Source organism: Protomyctophum bolini (genome assembly GCF_963924005.1).
Source record: "Protomyctophum bolini genome assembly, chromosome: 5".
NCBI lineage: Eukaryota > Metazoa > Chordata > Actinopteri > Myctophiformes > Myctophidae > Protomyctophum > Protomyctophum bolini.
In genome coordinates, this window is record NC_137866.1 from 44,083,760 (window position 1) to 44,110,214 (window position 26,455).

Consider the following 26,455-nt stretch of genomic DNA (forward strand, 5'->3'; position numbering starts at 1 on the left):
TGCCGAGTAATAGAGAGCTCGAATATGGATTATTGTCACCATAGCCAACAGTTCTGTTCTGAAATGGGACAGTCCAGTTCTTGTGTTGCAGTGTTGTCGATATAGCCGATAGCAAGGCTGCACTGTAGGCAATTTACACCAAATCCTAGTAGTCATTATCATCAACTCGTTAAACTTCAACGTTTCTTGCGGCAGCGTGGTGGGAGAATCGCTGAGCATATACATTATTTATCACTCTGTCAATATGGGATTATTGGAAATGGAAATAATGCGCTTGGACGCAATTTGCCCTTACTTGTCACGTAGGCTAGTGCTACTGTACTGTTGGTGCCATTACAACAACACATTGCTTTATGGAAAGTTATATTACTCAGTCATAGCTGTAATGTGTCTTCTTTTGTCAAAGGTCATAATGTGGACATAATTGCAGACCACTTCAGATCCACCTTTAATCTCGTCTGTTGTGATTATATTGTTTTTGATTATTTATTACTCCAACATTATCAAACATATTTGACAAATAATGGGATATACTGTAGAGATGTTGCATCTGGTAGTGCAGCTGTTTAGAGAGAGAGAGAGAGAGAGAGAGAATGTTACAGAGAATCTTCCATCACTGTCCAATGTATTTTGAATATGACCTAGTTATGATCTTGATCCAGGGCTAAATAATGAATTTGGGAACCTTTCGGATTTAATTCAGATCTAGTTCCTTAATGACTCCCTCTTATCGATCTGATTCTTTACAAAATCCTGTTAATTATTCCTATTGGAGGGTCCCAAATGGACCCTTAGTAGGTCTGTAACTCTGAGAGTTATGGTGGTCCTTGAAATTAAAATAAATTGAGAATCATGTAGGCTATTGTAATTGTACAGCAGAAGTGAAGTCTACACGCCAGCTCCGTCAGTGTGATAAAACCCGGTTCCAGAGATGGTTCCAATTGTGAACCGATTCTGCTTCCTCAGATTCTTCCGGTTCCGGATCCCAACCTTACTCCTGAGTCCTGAGCCACATCATCAGTGATCTGGGAACCCGTTTGGTTAAAAGAAAATCTCTGTCTTGAGATGTACTAGTATTGACCACTTTCCCTTTATGCAGTGGTTTGGATTTAGCTAATTGGCTCTAAAACATTTTAATATTAAGGACTCCCAAATTGAAAGGAATATGGCTGCGGACCCCCATCTGTATAGATTTTGTGCCAGGGGGACCCCCATAAAAGATTGGTGACTGTTACAATTTTACAAAAGTATTTCAAGATTAAAAAAATAACAGCAGAAGTACAATCTGTAGAGCGAAAGTATACGATAGGGTGATGGGTCAAAGTAGTTCAATGGATTTGGATGCTACAGTAGCTTATTTTATTGGGGACCACTGGAGCCCTCTCCATCTCCCACTTTGTGAGCCACTGCCCACTGTGTAGACAATAAACGTGGTCTCTTTTTAGTTTCCCCGGACCTTCAACACTTCCATCTGCCCGCTCTTTGTCACTCTTCTCGTAATATATTTGCATTATGTTTGTCATGTTTTCAGTTGTAGGCCTATTGCCATACACTGTAACACGGCATCAGCTCCTTTCCTTCACCTCCCCTCTCTCGCCATCATGTGATTCCATTTGTCCACTCAGATGTAAATTAACACCAAGGGTCAGTCTTACTGTAATGTTCTGTAAGGAAAGATACTATATTGGGGAGGAGCCAGTGCACTTCTTTTTGCGGTTATATCTTGTGTGTGTGTGTGTGTGTGTGTGTGTGTGTGTGCGTGTGTGCGTGCCTGCATTTGTTCTGTAGTTGGGCAGATTTGTGCATTACTCATGCATCTTTCTTCGGGCTGTTGCGTCCAACGGTTCTTTACTGTGTAATGGCCATTAAATTGTCTTATATTGTAAGTAGGCCAGTGGTTCTCAAAATGGGGTCCAGACGGGACCCTCTGAGTTCTTTGAGGGGTTCAGATTCGGAATGGACCCTTGCAGGCATGTAACTCATTTGGTTCCATTTTGTACACTGTTAGAGTTATGGGTGTCCTTGAAATTAAAAAAAGTGTGAGAACCCCTGATGTCGGCTGGGTGCTAGACCAGCTACACGTGCACTGTAACTGTCCATGTTAGACATGAGATTAAGATTAAGGCTGTCCTCGGCTAAATATGTTCTTAGTCGACTAATAGGAATTTGTCGACGAACTGATTAGTTGACTCAATCAGCAATTCTGTAAAATTGTGTATGCTTCATACAGTCATACAGAGATTAACCTTTTCAGTTTGCTGAGGTTGAGAACTGAACATTCTTATTTCACAATGAGCAGTGAGGTGCTCATTTAGAAATATATGCACCCCTTGAATCACCTGAAAGGGCTTGTTTCTCAATAACGACTGTTCATTATCCCACGTTCAACACGACTACTTCAACCATTTCACAGAAAGTATTACAGCAAAAAATATTGTTGATTTAAAAATTATTTCATTGCTTCTGCCAAAGAAAATAAGGAACCCCTCCAAAAAAAGTTGCTCACATACTTTGTCTTGCGCAACTGTTCTCGCCAACTTGGCCACAGCAAGATGTCTGGTCAATGTGTTTCAATGAGAACGCATGCACAAAAACATGTTATTTTTGCCCGGAAACAAATACAAATCTTCACGTGAGTGGAGTGTCCGTGTGCGGCCAGTGTGAACAGCTGCGTTCATTAATAACGTGGAACGTGAAGAAAATCAGCACCTGTGCGCTTATGTTTGCACACTTGGTGGGTTGTGTTAAATTACACTTGTGTAGCAAATGAGCTGATTATTAACATGTACTTAGAATTCTTTCGGCAGACTGATTTGATCCAGGTCCTCTGTCTTCTGATTAGAGCTGGGCCATATGACGTCAAATCAAATCAATATTTCTAATACCATTAGAAAAAGCAACAGACACTCGGTAAAATACAACAGATGATCCAGGCACTCAGGAGTAAATACTAAATGGGAGGAAAAGCTTTTATTTATTAAAAGGCAACTGCAGCATGTTTCATCCTGATTTCGCCCTGAAAGCTCTTCCTCATTTTTTACTCCCGAGTGCCTGGATCTGTAGTTTTTTCTCATGTTTGATCCGTGATCACCATCGATACTTTTGATTATTGTTACCTTTTTGTGTCCTCTCCTGTGAGAACCTAGTTATTCATTTATTTCTGCCACTATCATAAATAGTGAAAATTGCACATCTACAAGCTCACAACGCATCGGCTATTTTCACTATTGTTGTTAATGTAATTGAAAAATCAAAGTATAAGAGTGGTTAATCAGACTAATTGAAAATAAACCGAAAACCTATTGGAATTGTTTTGTGCCAATTCATTGATGAAAAAGAAAATCTCCCACAGTAGCCAATGTATGTGTTTAGGATTAAAGTGATTTTGATGCTATATTAACCTGGAACCCCCCTCAATGACCAATGAGACCACACTTTCTTTTTTAAATATTTTGTTTTTATTTTCAATGTTTCACAAAATACACATACCACCCGCCCTCAACCCTCCCCCCTCTCCACATACAAACCCACATATACTGTATAGAAGACAAGCATATAATAACAATAATAATAATGAAAATTAAATACAAAAAACTAAACAAAAAGGAAAACAAAACAAGAAGAGACACATCTACTATATAGAAATTAAGTTGTTTCTAGAAGCAATAGATCTAGATTGAGATAGCTGAAAAAGAACTAACCTATAACATTTCTGATACAGGTAAGGACAATCTTTTCATATAATTCAAATAAGGTTTTTCAATAGCTAAAGCATAACATAATGCTAACACCAAAAGGGGTTCCCGCCCAAAATGGGATAAGAACTGTGTTCCAAAAAATCCACAAAATAATTAATTATGCTGCATATAAAGAATCAACTGACATTCACATTTTGGTGGTGGCAGAGTGGTAAAATGAGAATTTCCCCATGCTTGTTCTATATTTGGGTGGTATCGGCAGATCGTTGTCGCTCCCCCTAGTGTTGTGGCTGTGGGTGTCACTCACTTTGGAGAAGTAGTTACTCGGGTATAATGAGGGTATATTGAAGGTATTGTGTCTGTAATGCAGCTGGTCCTAGTTGTCTCCAAGACAATTCTCTCTCAAGGGAGACAAAATATAGTAACCTTGGACCTTGAACCTTGAACCTTGAGAGATGGAGAGAACACTGGGTATGAACCAGGTTAACCAAGAGATAGAAGGACAGACGGTATGGCACTCTGAAAGGTCACAGGTGGGCATGTGACACTTTGCTGATGGAAGTGTGTGTGTGTGTGTGTGTGTGTGTGTGTGTGTGTGCGCGCCCCCCCCTCCCCTCCCCTCCTCCTCTTTGAAGAAATTGGTATCCCAGCCCGATTTTCATTGAGAAAAAGCGCTCTTTAGTTCACTAAAGAGCTGAAGACTGGAGAGATGGAGGGGGCTCACCCCTGTTACCGAACAAACCGTCCTCGTTAATGATTAGTATTACTATCAGTCAGAATATATAGAGCTATTAAACACTTATTTTAACAACAAAATGTGACTTACACTGAGGATTGTATGACACACAGCTAGCTGCAGTTTGTCTATACAATGTGGTGCTGTTGCATAATGATCCTCCATGCGTCCATTCGTTGCCGTCTAAAATAACTGAGGAGGTATAGTTGGCAGAGGAATCCCAGGCAGAGGTGGCCTGGCAGGAATGGTGTGCCAGCACTGCCCACTGTGCCGCAGTGTCGCCTGGGTAACTGGTAACCCAAGCACTGTACCAGTGGGCTTAGCAGGGCCGCTTGGCTCATACAGAATCCAAAGGCTCCAGGTTCGATCCCAGAGACCCAGGCCTCCTCCTGCCTATCAAAACTCTCTCCTTACTGGCCTAGTGGCCTAAGCCAAGATCCAGAATGCCGCAGCACGCTTGGTCTTCAACCAGCCAAAATTCTCACATTTCTCCCCCTCCCTCCATTGGCTCCCGATTGCTGCCCGTAGAGTACAAAACTGGCACCCCCATATCTTCAAAGTCTGATCGGAACCTATTTTTGATGTATTTGATGTATTACCAATTTACCATGTGTTGTTCTTGCTTACTGTAAATCGCTCGGGATTAAGAGCATCTGCTAAATGCCTAAATTGTAAATTGTGTCAAAGTGTCTTTGAGCAAGACACTGAACCCGTAACTTCTCCCGATGTGCAGGTTGGTGCCTTGCATGGTTTCCCCCGCCATCAGTGTGTTAATGAGTGAGTGTGGAATACATTGTATATTATTGTATATAGCGCTTTGGAGGAAAGCGCTATATAAATGCAGTCCATTTTCCAAATGGACTATATCAATGCAGACCATTTGGTAACGGCTAACTGGTAACGCAAGCAAGCACTGTATGAAGCTGGTATGAAGTTTCTATGTTTGAGTTTTTGGAGAGGGCGAAAGAGAGGGCGAAAGAGTCTGTCTGTGTGTCTCTCTCTGTCTCTCTCTCTCTCTCGGTTGGTTCTTGATCATCAACTCAGAGAGGAGAGTGCTGCGGTTCCTGGCCTGGGCCTGTAACCTAGCAACCCAAACGGTGTGTGTCTTGAATAAATCACAGTGTCCTCCTTCCTCCTCGCACACGCACACACACACACACACACACACACACACACACACACACACACACACACACACACACACACACACACACACACACACACACACACACACACACACACACACACACAGGGAATGCCTGCTGACTCACTACTTTTTCCTGCCGTTTTTACGCTGTGGCTCTGCGAGGCTGGCTGTAAGAGGGTCAGTCTGTCTGTCTGTGTATCTGGGGGGTGCAGGCCTTTTTTCCGACATACCAGGAGTCCAGCTATTTCCGGACTAATTATCGCCATTCTTGTGATCATTTTGTGTGTAGTAGTCCCTCCACTTTTATGCTATTTGCAATATCTGTAGCCTACTAAATTCTGAATGGCAATTTGGATGGACGCCGATCCTGTGTAGTGTTGCCATGTCTGCTTATTATAAGCAACTTTGGGTTGTTTTTTCTGTAAAAGTTCTTGTAAATATTGGTAGTTCCGGTTATTTTTAAAGAGTAGTTGCTTATTTCAGCTTGCTTTCCTAATGTTGTTGAAATGAGTTGTTCTCAAACATTTTCATGTCAAGGAAATAATAATAAAAAACTTTGTCATGCTCTACCAAGGTTCTACCTTGTTCTGTTATTTTAAACGTATGTTTACGGTAGCATGTTGTTGGATTTACAGTACAGTACAGTAGAGTACAGTACAGTAGGCCCAGTGATGAACATTGCTCTGCTTTCAAACAAATCAAACTGTAGTACCCGTATTTACACACACACTGCCTATCAATCTTATGGCGAGTGAACCCTGATTTATACTTTGTCAGGGAAAGGAGTATAAATTAACCCATTCTGACCTGAGATCAGATTCATACAAGGTTTCCACTGGACACACACTGGTCTGATCAACCCATTCTGACCTGAGATCAGATTCTAAAAATGTCAGTCGTTCTTCGATTAAAAAAAAAATAGCAGACCTACAAGCCAACACTCGGTGGCGCGCTACGAGCTTGTAGATCTGCTATTTTTCAATAGCTAAAGCATAACATGATGCCATCACCAAAATGGGTTCCCGTTCAGAATGGGTTAAACTCGACTGTGGGAGTTGTGTCGTTCAGAGTTGAGGCTAAACAATTTACAATTTAGGCACTTAGCAGACGCTCTTATCCAGTGCCACTTAGAATGAGCAAGGTAATCACATACTGTACATAGAATGCAAAGGGGACTGTGTACTGTAGTGCCTCAGGAAACTAGGATCACAGGCAAACCAAGAACCAGCGTTATCTAGAGAGTGTTTTGGGACCTGTTTTGGGACCCTGCACACATTTGTATAGTAGTAGTAGTAGTAGTACAGTACCTTTTTTTTAATATAGCTACTTTATTTATACACGTTGCTCATGTCTGTGTTACTTATAGGCTTGTCAGGCGTAGACTGCACCCTGGCAGGAAAATAAACACTAGCATCAATCTAGACAGAGGGTGGCATGAATTGCTAGGGGATGAGGTGGAGTCTGAAGAGCAGAGTCTTCAAAGTCTGAAGTTCTGAGTGCAATGGGGGAGTTTGTTCCACAGTTTGTGAGCCAGGAGGGAGAAGAACAGTCTGAGACATGTGGAGCATTGTCTGTCCTGGGTGTTTTAGAGAAGGTTCCAATGGCTTTCCTCCTGTGTTGGCTGATCTGAGTGAGTGAGAGGGCTCTGTCATGCCTTGAAGGTATTGGGGGTGCCATGCCTGTGGTTGCCTTGTAGGCCAACATCAGTGTTTTGTAGTCGACTCTGCAGGCAGAAATGCAGGGAACGAAAAAGGGGGAATATTATTTCGTTTTTTCATGGTTCTTTTTTATTGTCTCCGCCAGGCCGAAGGCCTAGGGGGAGAGTATGTTTTGCTCTCCTTCCGTGTGTAGTGTGTGTCCTTCAGTCCGTGTGTGTGTGTGTGTGTCCTTCCGTCCGTTATCAGCTAATCTCCGGCACCGTTGGCCCGATCCATGCCAAACTTTGCACACACACACACTCCCTGGATGCCAACGACGAACCTCTGCCCCAAATATTCCTCAACGGCCTGTTATAGCGCCACCAGGAGGCCACAACCTGACCTGCCCTGATGGAGACCTATGTGCCGACGGGCACTTTATCTAGTTGTTAATGTTATGTGTGTTTTCTTGTGTACGGGTACGGGTACATAAGAGTAAATTCATTTTTGTAAATTAATTTTGGCGATTGGACTGACAGTCTATGGTTAAAACCCATTCTGGACGGGAACCCCTTTTGGTGTTTTAACTAAGCATTATGTTATACTGTAGCAAAATAGCAGATCTACAAGCTCATAGCGCTCACATTGTATCGCCTCTCTCTCATGGTAATTCAGCAGAGATAAGACGCAGCGTGTGAAATTACACAATATTGTGTGTGTGTGTGCGCGCGCGTGTGTGTGTGTGTGTGTGTGTGTGCGTAATCTGCGTATGCACGTGTGTGAGTGTGTGTGTGGGTAATGTCTATATGCATGGGTATTGGCTGCATGTGAGTATGTGTTGATGGTCATTTTAGCCTGGGTTTATCTGGTTATTGTGGTTACTGGCTTAAACCTATTCTCAGACCCAAGATACAGCTGCATTCGGACCACTTTTTATGTTTTATGAGCTTAACATAATGCCCCCCCCAGAATAGGCATGCTGGGGTTGAATTGGTAATTAATGAAATGTGCACCCCTACACCAGAAGTCAATAAATTGCACACATTTTTGCACAAATTCCTGAATAACTCCTCCTGCCTCGGGCTGTCAGGATCATAAAATGTTAATCTTGCAGCCATGTGACTGCGATTAACAATTTAATTTTAATTGTGTTTTTCCATTGAACCTAGGAACAAAATAAACGTAAATGAAAATGACATTTCTGTTTGGCTTCTAGGGGCTTTGTAAACACAAATCTCACAAGGCTGGGCAAGAAAAGAAAGAGTGATAACTTTATACTTTCCGCAATTTCTTTATAGCGGAAAAAGCCAATCTACAAGCTAGAGACAGCACTTTGTGTAACCTTGTAGATCGGCTATTCTCTTTTCAGATATTTGAAAATATATGGACGATTAGGATTTGAATAATTGCGATTTGGCAATTATGTCATTGTGAGAGGGCCTATACTCCCTCCCGCCAGGTCAGTCACACAGACGGAATCCAATCTCCATGTTTTGAAGGCTCCTTTTATAGCCCTGAGAAGTCTGGGAACACATGCAAATGAGGGGGGAGGGAGACTCGTTCCCCCGCTGATTTGATCCATGGTCTGAAATGAAAGAGAGATGATGCTCTGCCTCCATCCGTTTCTCTCCACCAGGCTGAGAGGTCCTGCTTCATACGTATGCACGCACCACGCACGCACACACGCACCACGCACGCACACACACACCACACACACGCACACACACACGCACACACGCACCACGCGCACACACACGCAGCACGCACGTACAGAGTTACAGTCTCTGTCTTTAATGCCTAATTTTCTTTCCATCGCGTGGTGAAAAAAGCAGATCTACAAGCTATAATGCTTGTGGAGCTTATAGATCTTTTAGGCGTGCTGCTCCACGGTCGTTTCTTTTCTATTTCACGCACCAAATGGCAGTTGATTGATATATTAACATCACAATAATTCCAACCACTTTAACATATTTTATTCCTTTGAGATATATATGCAAGCCATGAGCTTGTAGATCTGCTGTTTTGGAAAAAAATCACGAAAATGTGTGCAAATATTAAATATATTATTGTTTTACTCAAATATTTGCTTCTGGACTGGAGGCTATATCAGAGAGGTGATATTAACTATATGACTACGTTGCACCCGTGAAGTAAATACGCTTCATGCTGTCCACATAATGCAGATGATGAAATAAATACGCTTCATGCTGTCCACATAATGCAGATGACGATGGCTATGAATTCCTCCAGATGTGTGCGTTCCTTCCACCGACCAGGGACTGAACGACGGACACGGAGAGACTCGGTGAAAGGATGAATGGCTTTTGTTGTTAAAGCCTGCAAGGTTGGAACACACAAAGAGAAGGGCAGCAGGCACTCTCTCTCTCTCTCTCTGTGTGTGTGTGTGTGTGTGTGTGTGTGTGTGTGTGTGTGTGTGTGTGTGTGTGTGTGTGTGTGTGTGTGTGTGTGTGTGCATGCGTGTGCGACGTGTGCGCTATACTTGTGAGGGCCAACTGTCCCCAGAAGTATATGAGAAATGGAGTTTGTGAGATACTTTCAAGTTGGAGACCGGGTTAGTGTTAGTGGTTAGACATTTAGAGGTCAGGTTTAAGTGTTAAGGTTAGTGGTTAGACATTTAGAGGTCAGGTTTAAGTGTTAAGGTTAGTGGTTAGACATTTAGAGGTCAGGTTTAAGTGTTAAGGTTAGTGGTTAGACATTTAGAGGTCAGGTTTAAGTGTTAAGGTTAGTGGTTAGACATTTAGAGGTCAGGTTTAAGTGTTAAGGTTAGTGGTTAGACATTTAGAGGTCAGGTTTAAGTGTTAAGGTTAGTGGTTAGACATTTAGAGGTCAGGTTTAAGTGTTAAGGTTAGTGGTTAGACATTTAGAGGTCAGGTTTAAGTGTTAAGGTTAGTGGTTAGACATTTATTTTTTCACTTAATTTTATTGAAGGAAGAACAGACAAGAAAACACAACTAACAGGACTATACGGAAAGAAAAATACAAAAAGTAAAAGAAAAAAGGCTGCATTTTTCATATTACAAAAAACATTCAATGAAATCCTATTGCAATATCGCTAGGCTGAGAGAAGAGATTCCACTTTTCCCACTTTTTATAGAATTTATCCTCTTGTAGTCTCAGTATGAATGTTCGTTTTTCCATAGAATACAGTTCCTCAATAATGTCCATCCATTGATCTTTCGTTTCGTGGGTCCTGTTGGCACCAGCGTCGTGTGATTGCTTTTTTACTTGATGCTAAGAGGATCTTGATTAAATATTTATCATGTATTAGAAACTCTTCAGGGATATTTCCCAACAGTAGGAAATAAACAGACAGAGGTTTCTCAAAACACAGAATGGTCTCCAAGGTGGAGTGGACATCCTGCCAGTATTTCTGAATTTTAGGACAAGACCAGTGGTTATAGACATGTAGAGGTCAGGTTTAAGTGTTAGTTAGAGTAAATAAGAGTTATTCAGGTTTGTTCTGAAGGGATGAGAGATGCAGCATCTCATTTTCACATGAACAAGATGCATAAGTTGCACAGCGATGTCTCTCACACACTGGAAAATAGAAACAGATCTACAAACTCACACTCTGTGAGCTTGTAGATCTGCTATTTTTCGGCTTCTGTCTTATAGGGTTACTAAAAGTGGCCAAGAGGCATTCATGAAATTGCCGTCTCAAATCATTGATGCCCTCACAAGTATGGTGCTTCAAACGTGTGTGTGTGTGTGTGTGTGTGTGTGTGTGTGTGTGTGTGTGTGTGTGTGTGTGTGTGTGTGTGTGTGTGTGTGTGTGTGTGTGTGTGTGTGTGTGTGTGTGTGTGTGTGTGTGTGTGTGTGTGTGTGTGTGTGTGTGTGTGTGTGTGTGTGTGTGTGTGTGTGTGTGTGGTTAGGGTCACTCAGCTCTGCTGGCCTAGAGGTACAGAAGCGATTCTACGGCAGAGTATTTCTGTCCTCGTTCCATTTCCTTCCAGCTCCTATCAAAGCCTTTATGGCTCAGGAGATCACACTTCTCACACACACGCACACACACACACACACACACACACACACACACACACACACACACACACACACACACACACACACACACACACACACACACACACACACACACACACACTAACATTTTAAAACCCTAATCCTCCCCAAGCCTAATTGATTCTTATTTCTTATTACGTGCCCGGAGTCGTTGTGCACCAAAAAAAGCAGATGTACAACCTCACAACATGATGGTGTGTCAGTTTTGCACCGCCGATATAAAAAAGCAGATCTGCAAGCTCACAAACATGACACACCATCATGTTGTGACCTTGTAGATCGGCTTTTTGATATTGGCGGTGCAAAACTAAGTAAACTAACTAAACATCCAACCTGATCCCCTAAACCTAATAACCTCTAAATGCCTAAGTGTTAGGCCAATATTTCTGAGTCATAAGTCATATGTCTTATGGCTTTGGCTTTGGCTATGGCTTTGTCACAGTACCTGACCCGTTGTACAGTAGGCTACTTGTCTGTCTGTGTACCTTTTTTGTGGCCATAAAGAGATCTCTGTATGTCAGTCCTTGTCCCTTATGTACTGTAATGTTGGCATGCATCTATGGCCCTGTGCGTAGCATTTGGATCTGTGGCTCTGGACAACCAGATCTTCCATATATGCCTATATTATATATTATGGGCATATGGGGTTTGTTTATGGTTATGTAGGAGTAACGTCACATGGCTGTGGCCCGTCTGCCTGGTCGCCCTTCCATTAGCCAATCGTAAATTGAACCAATGAAAAGTTTTAATAATAATAATAATACATTTTTATTTGTATAGCACCTTTCATGACATGAAATGCAGCTCAAAGTGCTTTACAGAGCAATGGAGAAGAAAAGAAAAGAAAAGCAAGGCATAAACATTAAAAAACAAGCAGTAATGCAATACAGTGAGGACATGAATAACAAAAAATAAAAGATCAATTAAAAGCAAGGGTGTAGAAGTGGGTCTTGAGCTGTGCTTTAAAAATGTATACAGGTCGTAGGTACAGTTGGAGTTTGTTCCATGCCGTCGGCCCGTAGAAGCAAAAAACTGCTTCCCCGTATTTTTTAGTTGCCATTTTATTAGGCAAAGCGAGCAGGCCAGCAGTGGAAGACCTTAGGGGGGCGGTTTGGGACATATTTAGGCAGGCAGTCATGTAGGTAGGAAGGTGCGAGACCATTGAGAGCTTTATACACAAGTAAAATAAATTTAAAATCAATCCTAAAAACAACCGGAAGCCAGTGCAGTGAAGCCAAAACTGGAGTAATATGTTCTCTCATCTTAGTTCTAGTTAAAACTCTGGCTGCTGCATTTTGGACAAGTTGTAATCTGTCAGTTGTTTTCTTAGGCAGTCCAGAAAAAAGTGCTTTGCAGTAATCAAGCCGAGAAAAAACAAAGGCGTGGATTATCGTTTTTGCATCGTCCAATGACAAATAGGCTCTGATTCGTGCAATATTTCTAAGGTGAAAAAAGGCAATCTTGGTAACATGATTAATGTGTGAATTAAAATTCAATTCAGAATCAATAATGACCCCCAAGTTCTTTACTGTACTGTTACTTTCTACAGTCAGGTTGCCAAGTCTGCTTATTATTGATTCTTTCTGCTCACTAGAACCGATTTATTACAAAGCTATTGCGTGACTGAGTGTTGGGCCGCCACGCATGCGCAGTGGGCCGCCATCTACTAGGCTCCGCCCTAGGCTAAATCAGTGGTCCGCCCTCTACTGGGCTAAATCAGTGGTCCACCCTCTACTGAGCTAAATCAGTGGTCCGCCCTCTACTGGGCTAAATCAGTGGTCCGCCCTCTACTGGGCTAAATCAGTGGTCCGCCCTCTACTGGGCTAAATCAGTGGTCCGCCCTCTACTGGGCTAAATCAGTGGTCCGCCCTAGGCTAAATCAGTGGTCCGCCCTCTACTGGGCTAAATCAGTGGGCCACCCTCTACTGGGCTAAATCAGTGGTCCGCCCTCTACTGGGCTAAATCAGTGGTCCGCCCTCTACTGGGCTAAATCAGTGGTCCGCCCTCTACTGGGCTAAATCAGTGGTCCGCCCTCTACTGGGCTAAATCAGTGGGCCGCCCTCTACTGGGCTAAATCAGTGGTCCGCCCTCCACTGGGCTAAATCAGTGGCAACATCTGAGTTTTAGTCAAAGTGCAAAGGGAAATATGAAATGTGCAAGCATGAAGGGTATAGTTTATTGGATTTGCCATGGCATGCATTATATTTGTGCAAAGTTTGGAGATGGACGCCTTATTAATTCTTACTGTAGGAATTAGTACGCAGTGACACGCAGTGACACACACACACACACACACACACACACACACACACACACACACACACACACTGGAGTTTTTAGAGATATCTTTGGAGCTTGGGCTAATGTGTAATGTGTTGCTCACACTGCAAATGCAGCAGGTCAGTGGAGGAAATCGATGGATTTAGTCTTCCTGACTGTGCTTTTCCCCCCCAGCTTTGTAGTAAAAGCACTGCATGCTTGTCCCTCAAGGAAACAGTCGTGTATATAAACCTGCATTCCCTTAAGCTATGTTCACAGTATACTGCCCAAAAAAAACGCCAGATTTATGGCCTGTCCAGATTGGAATCAGACTAGTTTCTACAGCAAAAGAAACCTAAAACTCATGGAAACAGATTTTTGTGAATCACATACGGTATATCTTATCTGTGACAGCTGAAATATGTGTGGAGATGTAACATCAACCTTTCTCCATGTTTCTGTCCCCCCCCTCCCTTACTCCACCTCTCTCTCAATTCAATTCAATTCAATTCAGTTAGCTTTATTGGCATGAATGTAGTACAGTATTGCCAAAGCATGAAGTTCAACAAAATAAAATAAATACAAAATATAACAGAAAACAAGCAAATAGAACATTAATTTCACAATACAATATGAAAATACTGTCAAAATGTACAATATTAAATGTGTCCGTGGTGTGTCGAGATGGTTCGTGTCAAGATAATAGTCATTGTGTATATATATATTTTTTTAAGTGTCCCTCATTTTGTGACATGCAGTCACATACTGTGCAGCCAGATGTGCTGCAGGTCCCTCTCCCAACAGAATGAGTTGTTTGTCACTGTCATGCAACTCTTTAAACTTTGGGATCAACAACTCAAATTTATTAAAATATGTGGTTCTTATATTATTATATTTATTACAATGAATTAGAAAGTGTGTCTCAGTCTCTACCTCAGCTGAGGTACAATGACCACAGACTCTCTGTTCTGGAGGTAGGTAGGACTTCTTGTGTCGTCCTTTCTCTATGGCCAGACTGTGGTCACTCATTCTGTATTTAGTCATGATCTGTCGCTGTTTTTTATCTTTGACCGTATACAGATACTCAGCCAGTTTATATTCATGTTTTAGGGCCAGATAACAATTAAGTTTGTTTTGAGTTTTGGTTTGATTGTTCCAATGTTCCAGATATGTGTATTTTATTTGTTTAATAATTTGGTTGACTCTAATTAGTGGTTGCAAAGCAGTGCTGGTCTGAGGTTGAGGCTGGACACTGTTCTCTCTCTCTCTCTCTCTCTCCCCCTGTTTCAGTCTGTAGTGACCTCTTGTCCTTGTGGTCATGGTGGTTGATTGATTGATTTGTTGACTACTGGCTTTGAGCAGGACAAAAAAGGAAGTGTCCTAAAGTTAGTTCAACTCAAGGTTTATTCCTTATCCAGGGGTCTCCATGTCAGTAGAGCAGGGGTCTCCATGTCAGTAGAGCAGGGGTCTCCATGTCAGTACAGAGCAGGGGTCTGCTCCATGTCAGTAGAAGCACGGACCGGACCCCCACTACATATTGGATTCATGTTAAATGTGTGTTTTCAGACATTTAACCACTTAATCACATCACAAACCACTTCAATATTTGAAAACTTTTACCGTTGGCTTATACTTACTTGGTCTGCTCTTTTTATAGTTTGTAAGTCTCTTTGTCGAAAATAGCCGATATATTTTCGGCTAATGTTCCCCCCAGAATATTGATGCTAGGGTTCAAGTGGTTAATGTAAAAAAATAATATATATCACTATCCCTATCAGTTGGTGGAGACGCTGATCCAGCTATGCTCTCTCTCTCTCTCTCTCTCTCTCTCTCTCCCTCTCTCCCTCCCTCCCTCTCTCCCTCCCTCCCTCTCTCCCTCCCTCCCTCTCTCTCTCAATTCAATAAATAATGCTTTTTTGGCCGCATGACAAGCATTGGCAAATATATATAGTAACATATGATATACAAAGATAATGCTTATCATAACAAACTACACAAACAAAATGAGAAACTCAAACGGACATTATGTTAATGAACCGTGTGGGGATAGATGGCCATTGCCCGTCATTGTTTTTGGCAGGCTGCTACACATTTTGCTGCCAACCTTGGAACATTGTGAGCTTTCTAACCTAAGTAGGGGATTGCCTGTGGGCAGTCAAAATATGCTTTTGTGTTTCTATTACCGTATTTTTGTGAATTTGGGGTGGCATACTTTCTTATATCCTTGTATTTGTCACATGCAGTCAAAAAGTGGAGCTCGCTCTCTCTCTCTCTCTCTCTCTCTCTCTCTCTCTCTCTCTCTCTCTCTCTCTCTCTCTTTCTCTCTCTCTCTCTAGGCCTGTCACAATTATTACATTTTCGCCTAATAGCAATTACTTGAGATAATCAATCAAAAATAATATCAATCAATATTATTTTGCACAGATAGTCATATTATCATTTCCATCTTGATTCTTCTTTTTTTCAAACATTTTCCAAAAATAGCAGAACTACCAGCTTCTGCACTTATATTTGTTTTGAGAAGTATATCATTAGATGTGTCAAATGTGTAATTTATTTGTATAAATAAATTGTCACATTATGCCCAGTGCAATTTGTGATTATGAAGCCCGAAAACCAAAATATTAAAATTCTATTCAACGTGTTTGTTTCCATGTTCAACAATGCCAAAAACACAATTACATCGTTAATCGCAATTACAGTGTGTGGCAATTGATCGTCAACTTAAATGTGTAATCGTGACAGCCTTTTGAGCCTTATCTATCTCAATCTCAATCTCTCTCTCTCTGCCTCTGCGATGGTGTTTGCGTTTGGGTGACCACATGCTGCGTGAGCAAACACAACTGGCTGCACTGCGGCGGTTTCCAAGCACTGTGTGAAGACAGATGATGCCTTCTGAAGATCAATGGAACAAGGCTGCTGATAATGAGGAGGAGGAAGGCTGCATGGGTCTTATAAGGATGGTTGGAGCCCGACCCAGTATGGGTTGTCAGTGGTGTATAAGTAACCAAGCACATTTACTTAATACTGTACTTATAAGTACAATATTGAGGCATTTGTACTATATTTATATTCGGCTATTTCAAAAATAGCCGATCTACAAGCTCACAATGCGTCGCGACGCATTGTGAGCTTGTAGATCTGCTATTTTCAAAAAAATATTTGTATACTTTCAAAAACTTGAAATGAGTAGTTTTCCACCACTGGCGGTTGGAGCTCGACCGAGCCTTCGCTTCCATCCAGCCTTTTAAGTCCCATAGTCAAACTCATTGAGCTAGACGTGGCAGACCAAACGGTATATGGTTGTCTAACCACTGTCCAGCGTCCTTCGTTTAGCCCAAAAAATCGCCGATCTAGAGTACATACTCGCAATATTGTGCGCTTGTTGATCGGCTATTTTTGCGAAGAGATTTGGTTGTGGTCGGAATGAGTACAATTGTATCACAAGTCCAGGCATTGGTTCTCAAAGTGGGGTCCGGGGACCCCCAACGGGTCAATGGGTCCCCAACAAAAGTGTGGTGTTTTAAACATTATGTTATAATTTAGCTATTGAAAAATAGCAGATCTACAAGCTCGGGCTTGTAGGTCTGCTATTTTTTTTTTTATCGTAAAAATGCGGCACAAATCTTTGAATAGGTCTTTTTTTATTTCGACGTCAGGCCTAAATGGGTTAATGTAGCATCACAATCATGATTCTTAACCACTTCATCCGTTTGGCTATAGTAAAAATCACACACGTGTGAACTGAGTGGTGCAATTCCCCCCCCCCCCCCCCCCTCTCTCTCTCTCTCTCTCTCTCTCTCTCTCTCTCTCTCTCTCTCTCTCATTACACAGCACTACCCCTCCCTCTGTTTCTGCCGCCCCCTACTGGTATAAATCAGTAACATACTCAGGCTCATGTGCACAGGTACACACACACACAGGTAGGTACATGGACATTGCTGATTGTAGGAGTGGTTGCACCACTCAAAAAAAAAATAGCAGATCTATGCAACCTCACAGTGAGTCGTGACCCAGCCAATTAGTCCCAAATGGGTCCCCAGACTCGCCACCCATTGTTGGGGGGGAAACGGTGATCTAAAGACTACAGCGGTTTTAAGTGATTATTAGTAAGTGCAGAACGTTGTCTGTGGTCTAATGGCTCGTAGTGAGTCCAGTGTGTACGTACAGTATGTCTACAACATGTGCCGTGTGTCCTTTTTGCTTCTTTAGATTACTTTTATTGACTCTCTTCCGATAGGACAAGGGGGGAGACGGACGGGAGAGCAAAGGGTGAAGTGGAGCGTTGCTCGCGTTACTCACTTTTATACTCAGTGCGGTGTGCTCGCATTTATTTACTTAAAAGTAAAAGCAGAAGTTTGACCAGAAAGAGAACAGAGCCTTCATTAGTATATCATTGGTAATGACCATCCTCTGTATCGTTTCTTTAACCTCATGCCATCAGGACAAAGATACAGAACCTTGCCATGGACAAAGGTCCGTTTTAGTAGGAGTTTTGTCCCCTCAGCCATCGCGGCATTAAACAAACTGCCCCGCCGATAGGATGGTTCTGTACACACAGTGGGGACCTCATGTTTTGTTTTTTTGTACTGTCTTGGTGTTATGTGCTCTGTGTTGTTTTTGATGTGGGTGTTGATGAACTGTTGAACAGATTGTGAAGACAAATATCCTTCGGGACAATAAAGATTATTAAAGATTAATGATGTGTCAAGGAAGAGGCCCGATTTCTTTCCAATATGGCTGCTTTCCTATTAAACCGTCTCTGTCGGGTGGAAACCTGTTCAAAACGGTTTACTTTTTCACTCAACAGTGACAGGATGTTTCTGCCCTGAAATTATTAATAAATAATGATGACATTGTCGTCCCCCACAGGCCTGTGGGCCCCTGGTGGTCCCGGTGAGCAGAAGAAGATGGACAGGATGAAGCTGATCAAGAGGAGGCTGTCCATGTCTCTACGCAGCGCTCGGCCCGTCGATGACTCCCTGTCCGAACTGGCCGAACAGATGACCCTGGACGAGCCGGCTGCCGCCAGGGACAACGGTGAGCGACGCACGCACACGCACGCATGCACACACACACACACACACACACACACACACACACACACACACACACACACACACACACACACACACACACACACACACACACGCATGCACAATTTACAATTTATTTAGCAGACGCACTTGAGTGAATTACAGTAAGCAATGTAAACACAAGGTAATACATCAAATTCATAGATAGACATAGTAATGTAAACCAAGAACTCATCATCAGTCTAAACTGTATGATATAAAAAAAATACATGACACACACACACACACACACACACACACACACACACACACACACACACACACACACACACACACACACACACACACACACACACACAGACACGGACATGGACACACAATAGAGAGCTTGACAACATTTCTCCAATGCACAAGTCATCCTAACCCTCATCATAGCTATCTCATCATCATCATCATCATCATCACCCTCCTCGTTTCACTTTGCATGGGACTGATGATGACACGTCATCAATCATCAGTTATTATAATTCATAATCCATGTGGTTGCTGTCAGGCAGAAACCCCATATGTCCGTATTTCAGGTTTTTATTGTTTCCCCCCCCCCCCCCCCCCATAAATGAATGCCTTATACTTCATCATACAAGAGGGTCACACAAGAGTAGTGACAATAGCCGATCTACAAGCTCATTGTGGGCTTGTAGGTCGGCTATTTTCCACTATTTTAACAAAGGAAAGGACTTTGGACATACAAGATTTCTACCTAACAGCAACATCATTAGAATGGGCTAGGAAGAACATGACAGGAGGAACATGCTGTGTTTCCTTTAGCGCAAATATGCCCAAGGTTAGAGAGCCCTCCCCCGCGGGTAACCCAAGGTTCCAGGTTACATTCCGGGCCTCAGCAATGTGTCCCTGAGCAAGACACTTAACGCTGGCTGCTCACTGCTCCTAGGATGGGTGAAATGCAGAGGACAAATATACAGTGCCCAAAAATATGTATTATTATTATTATTATTAATACTATTAATCACAATAGGCTATCTGAGGACTTCTATGTGCCACCTGCTGGTCGTCTTGAAGTAATGCAGCTCTGCTTGTGGAGAATGCAGAGGGCTCACCTGTGTGTGTGTGTGTGTGTGTGTGTGTGTGTGTGTGTGTGTGTGTGTGTGTGTGTGTGTGTGCGTGTGTGTGTGTGTGTGTGTGTGTGCTCAACTCCAGTACTCCAGTCAAAGTATAGATATACTCCTAGTCCAATATTACTAAACTACAAGTGAAAGCTGCTCTTGTCAAAGTTGCGTTAAAGTGCTGGAGTACTTTTTTATTAAAGTATTCAAAAGCACAGGCTTTTAAAATATACCCTACTTGTGAGTCGTGAGCTTGTAGATCAGCTCACTATTGAAATAGGTGGTCAGTTCATAATGCACTTTTATGAAGTAAAAACCCAAGCGGGCGAAAGGGCTTTTTGCTTTTACTGCCCCAACCCTGTGGAATGCACTCCCCCAATGCTATCAGAGAAGCCCCCCCACCGCTCTGAAAACCCACCTCTTCAATATGGCTTTCCCCAGCTAACTGCACACGTCTTTCTGGCCTCCCCCCCCACCACCTAAACGAAAGGCAAGCGTCTTTTTGCTACTAGTAGTGTAATATCGTATCCAAAAATACAAATAACATAAAGTGCAGACACTCTGCACATGAGTGTACATGAGTACACTGGTACTGAAGTAAAGCTACTTTGTTACTGTCCACGTGCATGCGTGCGTGCGTGCGTGCGTGCGTGCGTGCGTCCCCGGCACCAGCCAGAAAGGAGGTCAGATCACAGAGCGATGGGAGTTAACTCTCCCCCATCAGCTGCTTCAGAAAGAAAGAAACAGTGAAAGAGAGAGAAAAGTCCTTGTGTTCAAATATACTGTGTGTGTGTGTGTGTGTGTGTGTGTGTGTGTGTGTGTGTGTGTGTGTGTGTGTGTGTGTGTGTTTGCTATTGTTGAATTTGAATCCCGGTTTTAACATGAGGTTTCCACCCGACAGAGACCGCTACTTCGGATGCCTTTCTGTGACGCTGTAGTGTGATCCAGTAAGGCTTTAGTTTACGGAAATAAACCACACAAAATGTTAGAATATGGAGATACAAGGTTTCTGCGCGACAGCAATGTTATGTAGGGACTTGGAAGGCGGAAGCTTAAGTGAAGTGATGTAGGGACTGACTGAGGAGAGATATTAAACTTTAACCACCTCTCTACGTCAGACCTCCCTCTAGTTTCCTGTCTTCCTTTCTCCTCTCTCTCTCTCTCTCTCTCTCTCTCTCGCCCTCTCTCTCTCTCTCAGTACGTTTTAACAGCGGGCGACAGCAAGACGAATTTTCCGGAATTTGTCTATGGGACCCGGCAACTCCCGGGTGATAGCAGGCGAACGGCCGATAGTCGAAAAGTGGGCAGAGGAACGTCGCCCGAAAAGATAACAAAGAATTCATCTTTTCGGGCGATTGGGTGATGTGTCGGCCGATGCTCTCTCTCTCTCTCTCTCTCTCTCTCTCTCTCTCTTTCTCTCTCACATATCACATATCACATTGTGATACAACTCAGGCAGCAGCACCAGAGAGAGAGAGAGAGAGAGAGCGAGAGAGAGAGAGATGAGTGAAAATGTTCCTCACATTTTGTCGGTAGAGCAGTGCTAATTAGAAATGGTGTGACCTTGGTTCTGTTCTTTTCCATGTGATTATCGGTGGGGGGGGGGGGGAACTGCAGGTATCGTCTGAGGATTTGAGTTTGAGCCAAAGAGAAAATAATCCTCATCCCCCCCCCCCCCCCGAGTGATCTTGCTATGATTTACAGTAGAGGAAAATTGGGGATTATATGGAATTTGTGAAACATGCTCACTCTCTCTGTGTGTGTGTGTGTGTGTGTGTGTGTCACATGAGCAGTACGTATGATCTTATAATCTTCTCTTTAGGATATTTGAGTTGGGGAGTCACACGCAGCAAATTTGGGTCGTCAAATCTGTAGTAGAAAGTAATTGAGTACAAATGTACAATTTTGTGCTATACTGTATTTTTCACTTTCACTTTACTGGTGTATTTCCATTTTTCTATACTCCACTACATCTCAGGGGCAAATATCATTACTTTTAACTTTTTACTTACACTGCAATATTTTAAAAAAAAACTTTAGTTACTAGTTATTTTTGCAGATTTGTATTCTTGATACCAGTAAGACGCCCTGAGGCGCAACTGTAGAGTTGAAGATCTATCGTCTATCATTCTGGAGGTCCATCATTCTGTGAGCTGGTCGAGTCATCATTGTGATGTCAGAACAGGCCAGCTCCATATATGGATGGAGGTCTAGGGGTTTGATGAGGTCAGATCAACATAATGGAATGAATGCTGTATACTTGCCATATATGGAGTGTGTCTTGAGTGTACAGGGTTTGATGAGGTCAGATCAACATATGGAATACATTCTACTATGGGCCATATATGGAGCGTATATCACGAGACATGACTGACCTGACTGCCTGGAGATGCAGGTTTTCATAGTAAACTTGTAACAGAGTATTTTTTATATTGTGGTATTTCTACTTTGTAAAATATGCAGTACTTCGGGGGCGAACTTCGACCTCCCAATCTTACTGTGGACATTCTAACCGCTATAAGGCCACTGAGATGCTCTCTGTTGGGGTGGAAACCTCATATGTTTGATTTTTTTTTTAAACTTTTGATACTTTTAAATTGAAAACTTATAGCAAATAGATAAGCTCAAACCGACAAGCCAGATCTGTTACTTTTGATGCTTTTGTGTGACACTGTATTATGATCAGATATGGAGATGATTGGTTTCTGCCTGACAGCAACGATATATATATATATATATATACATATATATAGAAAACTGTCAGGATATAGAAGATTAAAAAAAAAATCTGATCTCAGGGTTAATAAATTGGCCCAGGGGCTGGTAGTCAACGGCTGCTGAGTACAGGACCCACACGCCCAGTATATTTTGCATCCATGGAACACAGTCGTGTGCTGTTCAAGTCACCATGTTCCCAAATTCCACGCATAGTAGAGTTTCACAACAACGTGCTCAGGGCTATACCTTTAACGTTAGGGGGTTAGCCATAGCTAACTGACTGGCTTCAAGAGGTCACATGTCACTTCCACCCACCCTGAACGTACAGTATACAGGGCTGGTCAGTGAACATTGGCCAGGCGTGGTTATAGGATAATATGTCCATGTGAACTGTAGCATCCATGCATTCCTGTTCATTCCCTCACCTGGCTGGCCAAAGTCCTGTTTCTGCTATACTTTTCCATATGCATGCACTGCCGCAAGCCTGCTGCTCGCTCACAAATCATTTGTTCATTTTTGCTTTGCATGTTCTTTCTGCTCACACTGCGAGCGCACCCATTTCCTAAAACCAGCACTCATTATGCACCGTTATGGCACACTCGTATACCTCGTTGTATGGCCGCCGCGGCGCTTGCTTAAATTAACAGATTTTCAACCAAAATAACGTGATGTTTTTTTGGTGGGAAATGAGTTATTCTTGGCGGGTGACACAGAGTCACATGGCAGCGCTTAAATTGGGCCTCACTGTTTCCTCTACACTCACATGCTTCAACATACACTGTGTCCTCTTCCTTGTTCCATTACTAATGTTACTCATATTTATACTACTGCTATACTGTGTCTTGTGTTTCCTCCATGTGTTTGGTGTCTTTGTGACCTTTGTCTTTGTGACCTTTGTCTTCTCCTCCTCCTCCTCCTCCTCCTCCTCCTCCTCCTCCTCCTCCTCCTCCTCCTCCTCCTCCTCCTCCTCCTCACCGCCTTTGTTTCTGTCGCTGCCCCCCCCCCCCCCCCTGCTCTCCTCTTGCCTTTTCATCTCCTCAACCTTCTTGCTGTTCTCCTCCTCTCCCTTCTCCGCTGTCACGTTGAACCCTCCTCTCTCTTTTCTCTACCCTCCCCTTCCTTTTGCTAAATCTCTGATCCCTCCCTCCCTCCCACCCTCTTCTCCCCCCGCCTCGTCTCGTCTCGTCCGTCCCGTCCGTGCGTGCGTCCCGTGTGTCCCTGCGTGTGTGTGTGGGCGCCACGGCGGTCCAGAGCCCATGGTGGTGCGGCCCATGGTGCATCCGCCCGCCTCCCACAGCGCTCCCTCCTTCCTGCGCCAGTACGCCGGTCACCTGGGCCGCACGGCCGCCCTGCGCAGAGAGGGGCCCGGCGGGGGGGCGGGCCTGGACCGAGACAGACCCTACCTCAACCTGCACCGGACCGGATCCCTCGGTACATGACACGCATGTACACACGCACACACACACACACACACACACACACACACACACACACACACAGACAGACAGACAGACACACACACAGACAGACAGACACACACACACACACACACAGACAGACAGACAGACAGACACACAGACAGACAGACACACACACAGACACACAGACAGACAGACACACACACACACACACACAGACAGACAGACAGACACACAGACACACAGACAGACACACGCGCATGCTTGATCCGTTATACGAGTCAGAAATCACAGAGCATGTTGACACAAGAAAGCCCTTTCGGCTTATTTCCGTTGCGGTCCTCGACACGGCACCCATTCTGACCTGAGATCAGATTCTAAAAATGTCTTCTATACATCCTGACAGTTTTCCATTCTGACCTGAGATCAGATTCTAAAAATGTCTTCTTTTCTACATCCTGACAGTTTTCTGAAAAAGCTATGTTTCTATGTCAGCCCTTCGATTTTTTCAAAAATAGCAGACCTACAAGCTCTTAGCGCGCCACTCGGTGGCGCGCTATGAGCTTGTAGGTCTGCTATTTTTCAATAGCTAAAGCATAACATAATGCTAACACCAAAAGGGGTTCCCGCGCAAAATGGGTTAACAGACAGACACACACACACACACACACACACACACACACACACACTGTTTTGGACATACTGTATGAGGTTTCCACCCGACAGAGACTATTTGTGTAATAATAATAATACCTCAGATTTATATAGCGCCTTTTTCGAAGTACTCAAAGTCGCTTGACTGTAAAAGCGCATCAGAGCACATGTACACCCTTTTCTCAATGTTTCCACCAAACCTCAGTATCTCTGTTGCCATTATTAACACTCCATGATAGTTCATATACCTGTTGTGTGCACTGTGTGCAGTGCCTATACGTATAAAATATTCAGTGCTAAGAGCTCTTTTGTTATCTCACAGTGCATGCATGCATGCGTAAGGAACAACACAGAGGGGTTCAGTGGGTACATCTTCGCCCAGAGCAGACAGACCCTGTAAGGAGTGCTGGCGTTGTTGCCATATTTTGAGAAATAAGCAGCCATGGGTCTGTGAAAACGAGCCCAAAAGACGCAGGCTATACATGCACTTTAATCATACTGTTTCAAGAAGATCTTGAAAAAGGAAAATATTTGAAACGTGTTGTTTTTTTCTGATGGGGGTCGGCGGAGAAATACATTTATTTGGGCATCCTTGACATGCAGATGTTTGAGGAGTTGATTAAACAATAATAATATATTTAAAAACAAGGAATGATGACTTAGTCATATTGCGTCAGTTGAAACAGGCGCTGTTTCCGTTGTCCCCCTTTTTGTCTTTGTTTTCCCCCCATATTGTTATTATTATTATTATTTTTGTAACGTCTATGTTTCTGTGTGGCAACCTCGCGGCCGTTTGCGTTCGTTTCCGACGTTCTGTGCGTCGTTCCATGACTGTGTTTTGAAGCTTGCTTGCATGCTTTCCTGTCCATGCAGTTAGCTCATAACATTAGCAGCTGTTGTCCTTTGGAGCTGCGGAAATCAGCCCTTTCGCGGTGCGTAACCCTTTCGCGGTGCGTAACCCTTTCGGGGTGCCTAACCCTTTCACGGTGCGTGGCTTAGGCAGCATGATGATGATGATGATGATGAGTGATGAAGACTGGGTCAGACTCCCATTGGCTTAGGCAGCATGATGATGACTGATGAAGACTAGGTCACTTACATTTCATGGGCTTTCATTAGTCAGGTTTCACCTGACAAAAATGGAAGCAAGCTCAAATCAGCAACTATACAACAAGCCAAGGTAACCATGCCAATACATGCAACTTTACAGAAAACAAGCCCAAACACGCTTATAGACGAATTCAGAAAACGGGTCTCAGACGTTCAGAAAACGTCAGTCTTACCCAATACCTGGTATAAAGTACGGCAGCCTTGTGTTCATAAAACAGAACGTTTGGGTATTGGGTAACACTGACGTTATGTATCTTTCAGGACCTTTCACTGCTTCGTCTCGACCATTACTCAATGGCTCTGGTCTCAGACCCCTGGATATTTTGACAATCCGTTTTTTTTTGTTTTTTTTTATGTTGTCACTACTGTTGGAGCAGCCATAAACTAAACGGGTTCATCTCGATGTTCTGGGCATCTTTGTAATGTTAGTGTTAGTAAAAAGCAGGTAAAAGAGTAACGTTTGAGGCAGACTAACATCAGTCAGCCTGGTGAGGGTTTAAACCCCGCAGCTATGTCGAGTCCGCCTACAGGAAATGCGTAAGCTGCGACCGTGAGACCCGTTTCTGAATTCGTCTATCGTAAGCAGACATGGCAACACTGAGTGCTGCTGTTGCCACCTGGGGGTGGGGAACTTAAACCAGTGCACTGACGTCATGCACTGTGCGTGCGTGCGTGCGTGCGTGCGTGCGTGCGTGCGTCCGTGCGTGCGTGCGTGCGTGTGTGCGTGCGTGCGCTACAGAGACTATAAACGTCCGAACAATATATATATATATATATATATATATATATACCATGTTTATATCGTTTTCACTGTTGTGTGTGTGTGTGTGTGTATATTGTATAGCTGTTGAGATATTTGGGATGAATATTGAGGTAT

General features: G+C 43.2%; 1 protein-coding gene across 1 annotated transcript in view; it reads left to right on the forward strand.

Moving 5' to 3' along the window:
• LOC308315882 (cyclin-dependent kinase 17-like) overlaps positions 1-26,455 on the forward strand; it is an 85,703-nt gene that overhangs the window by 1,071 nt on the left and 58,177 nt on the right. Inside the window, 2 exon segments of the mRNA XM_080764128.1 lie at positions 18,391-18,558; positions 23,648-23,827. Coding sequence (XP_080620254.1) covers positions 18,429-18,558; positions 23,648-23,827 — 310 coding nt within the window. The 5' untranslated portion in view covers positions 18,391-18,428.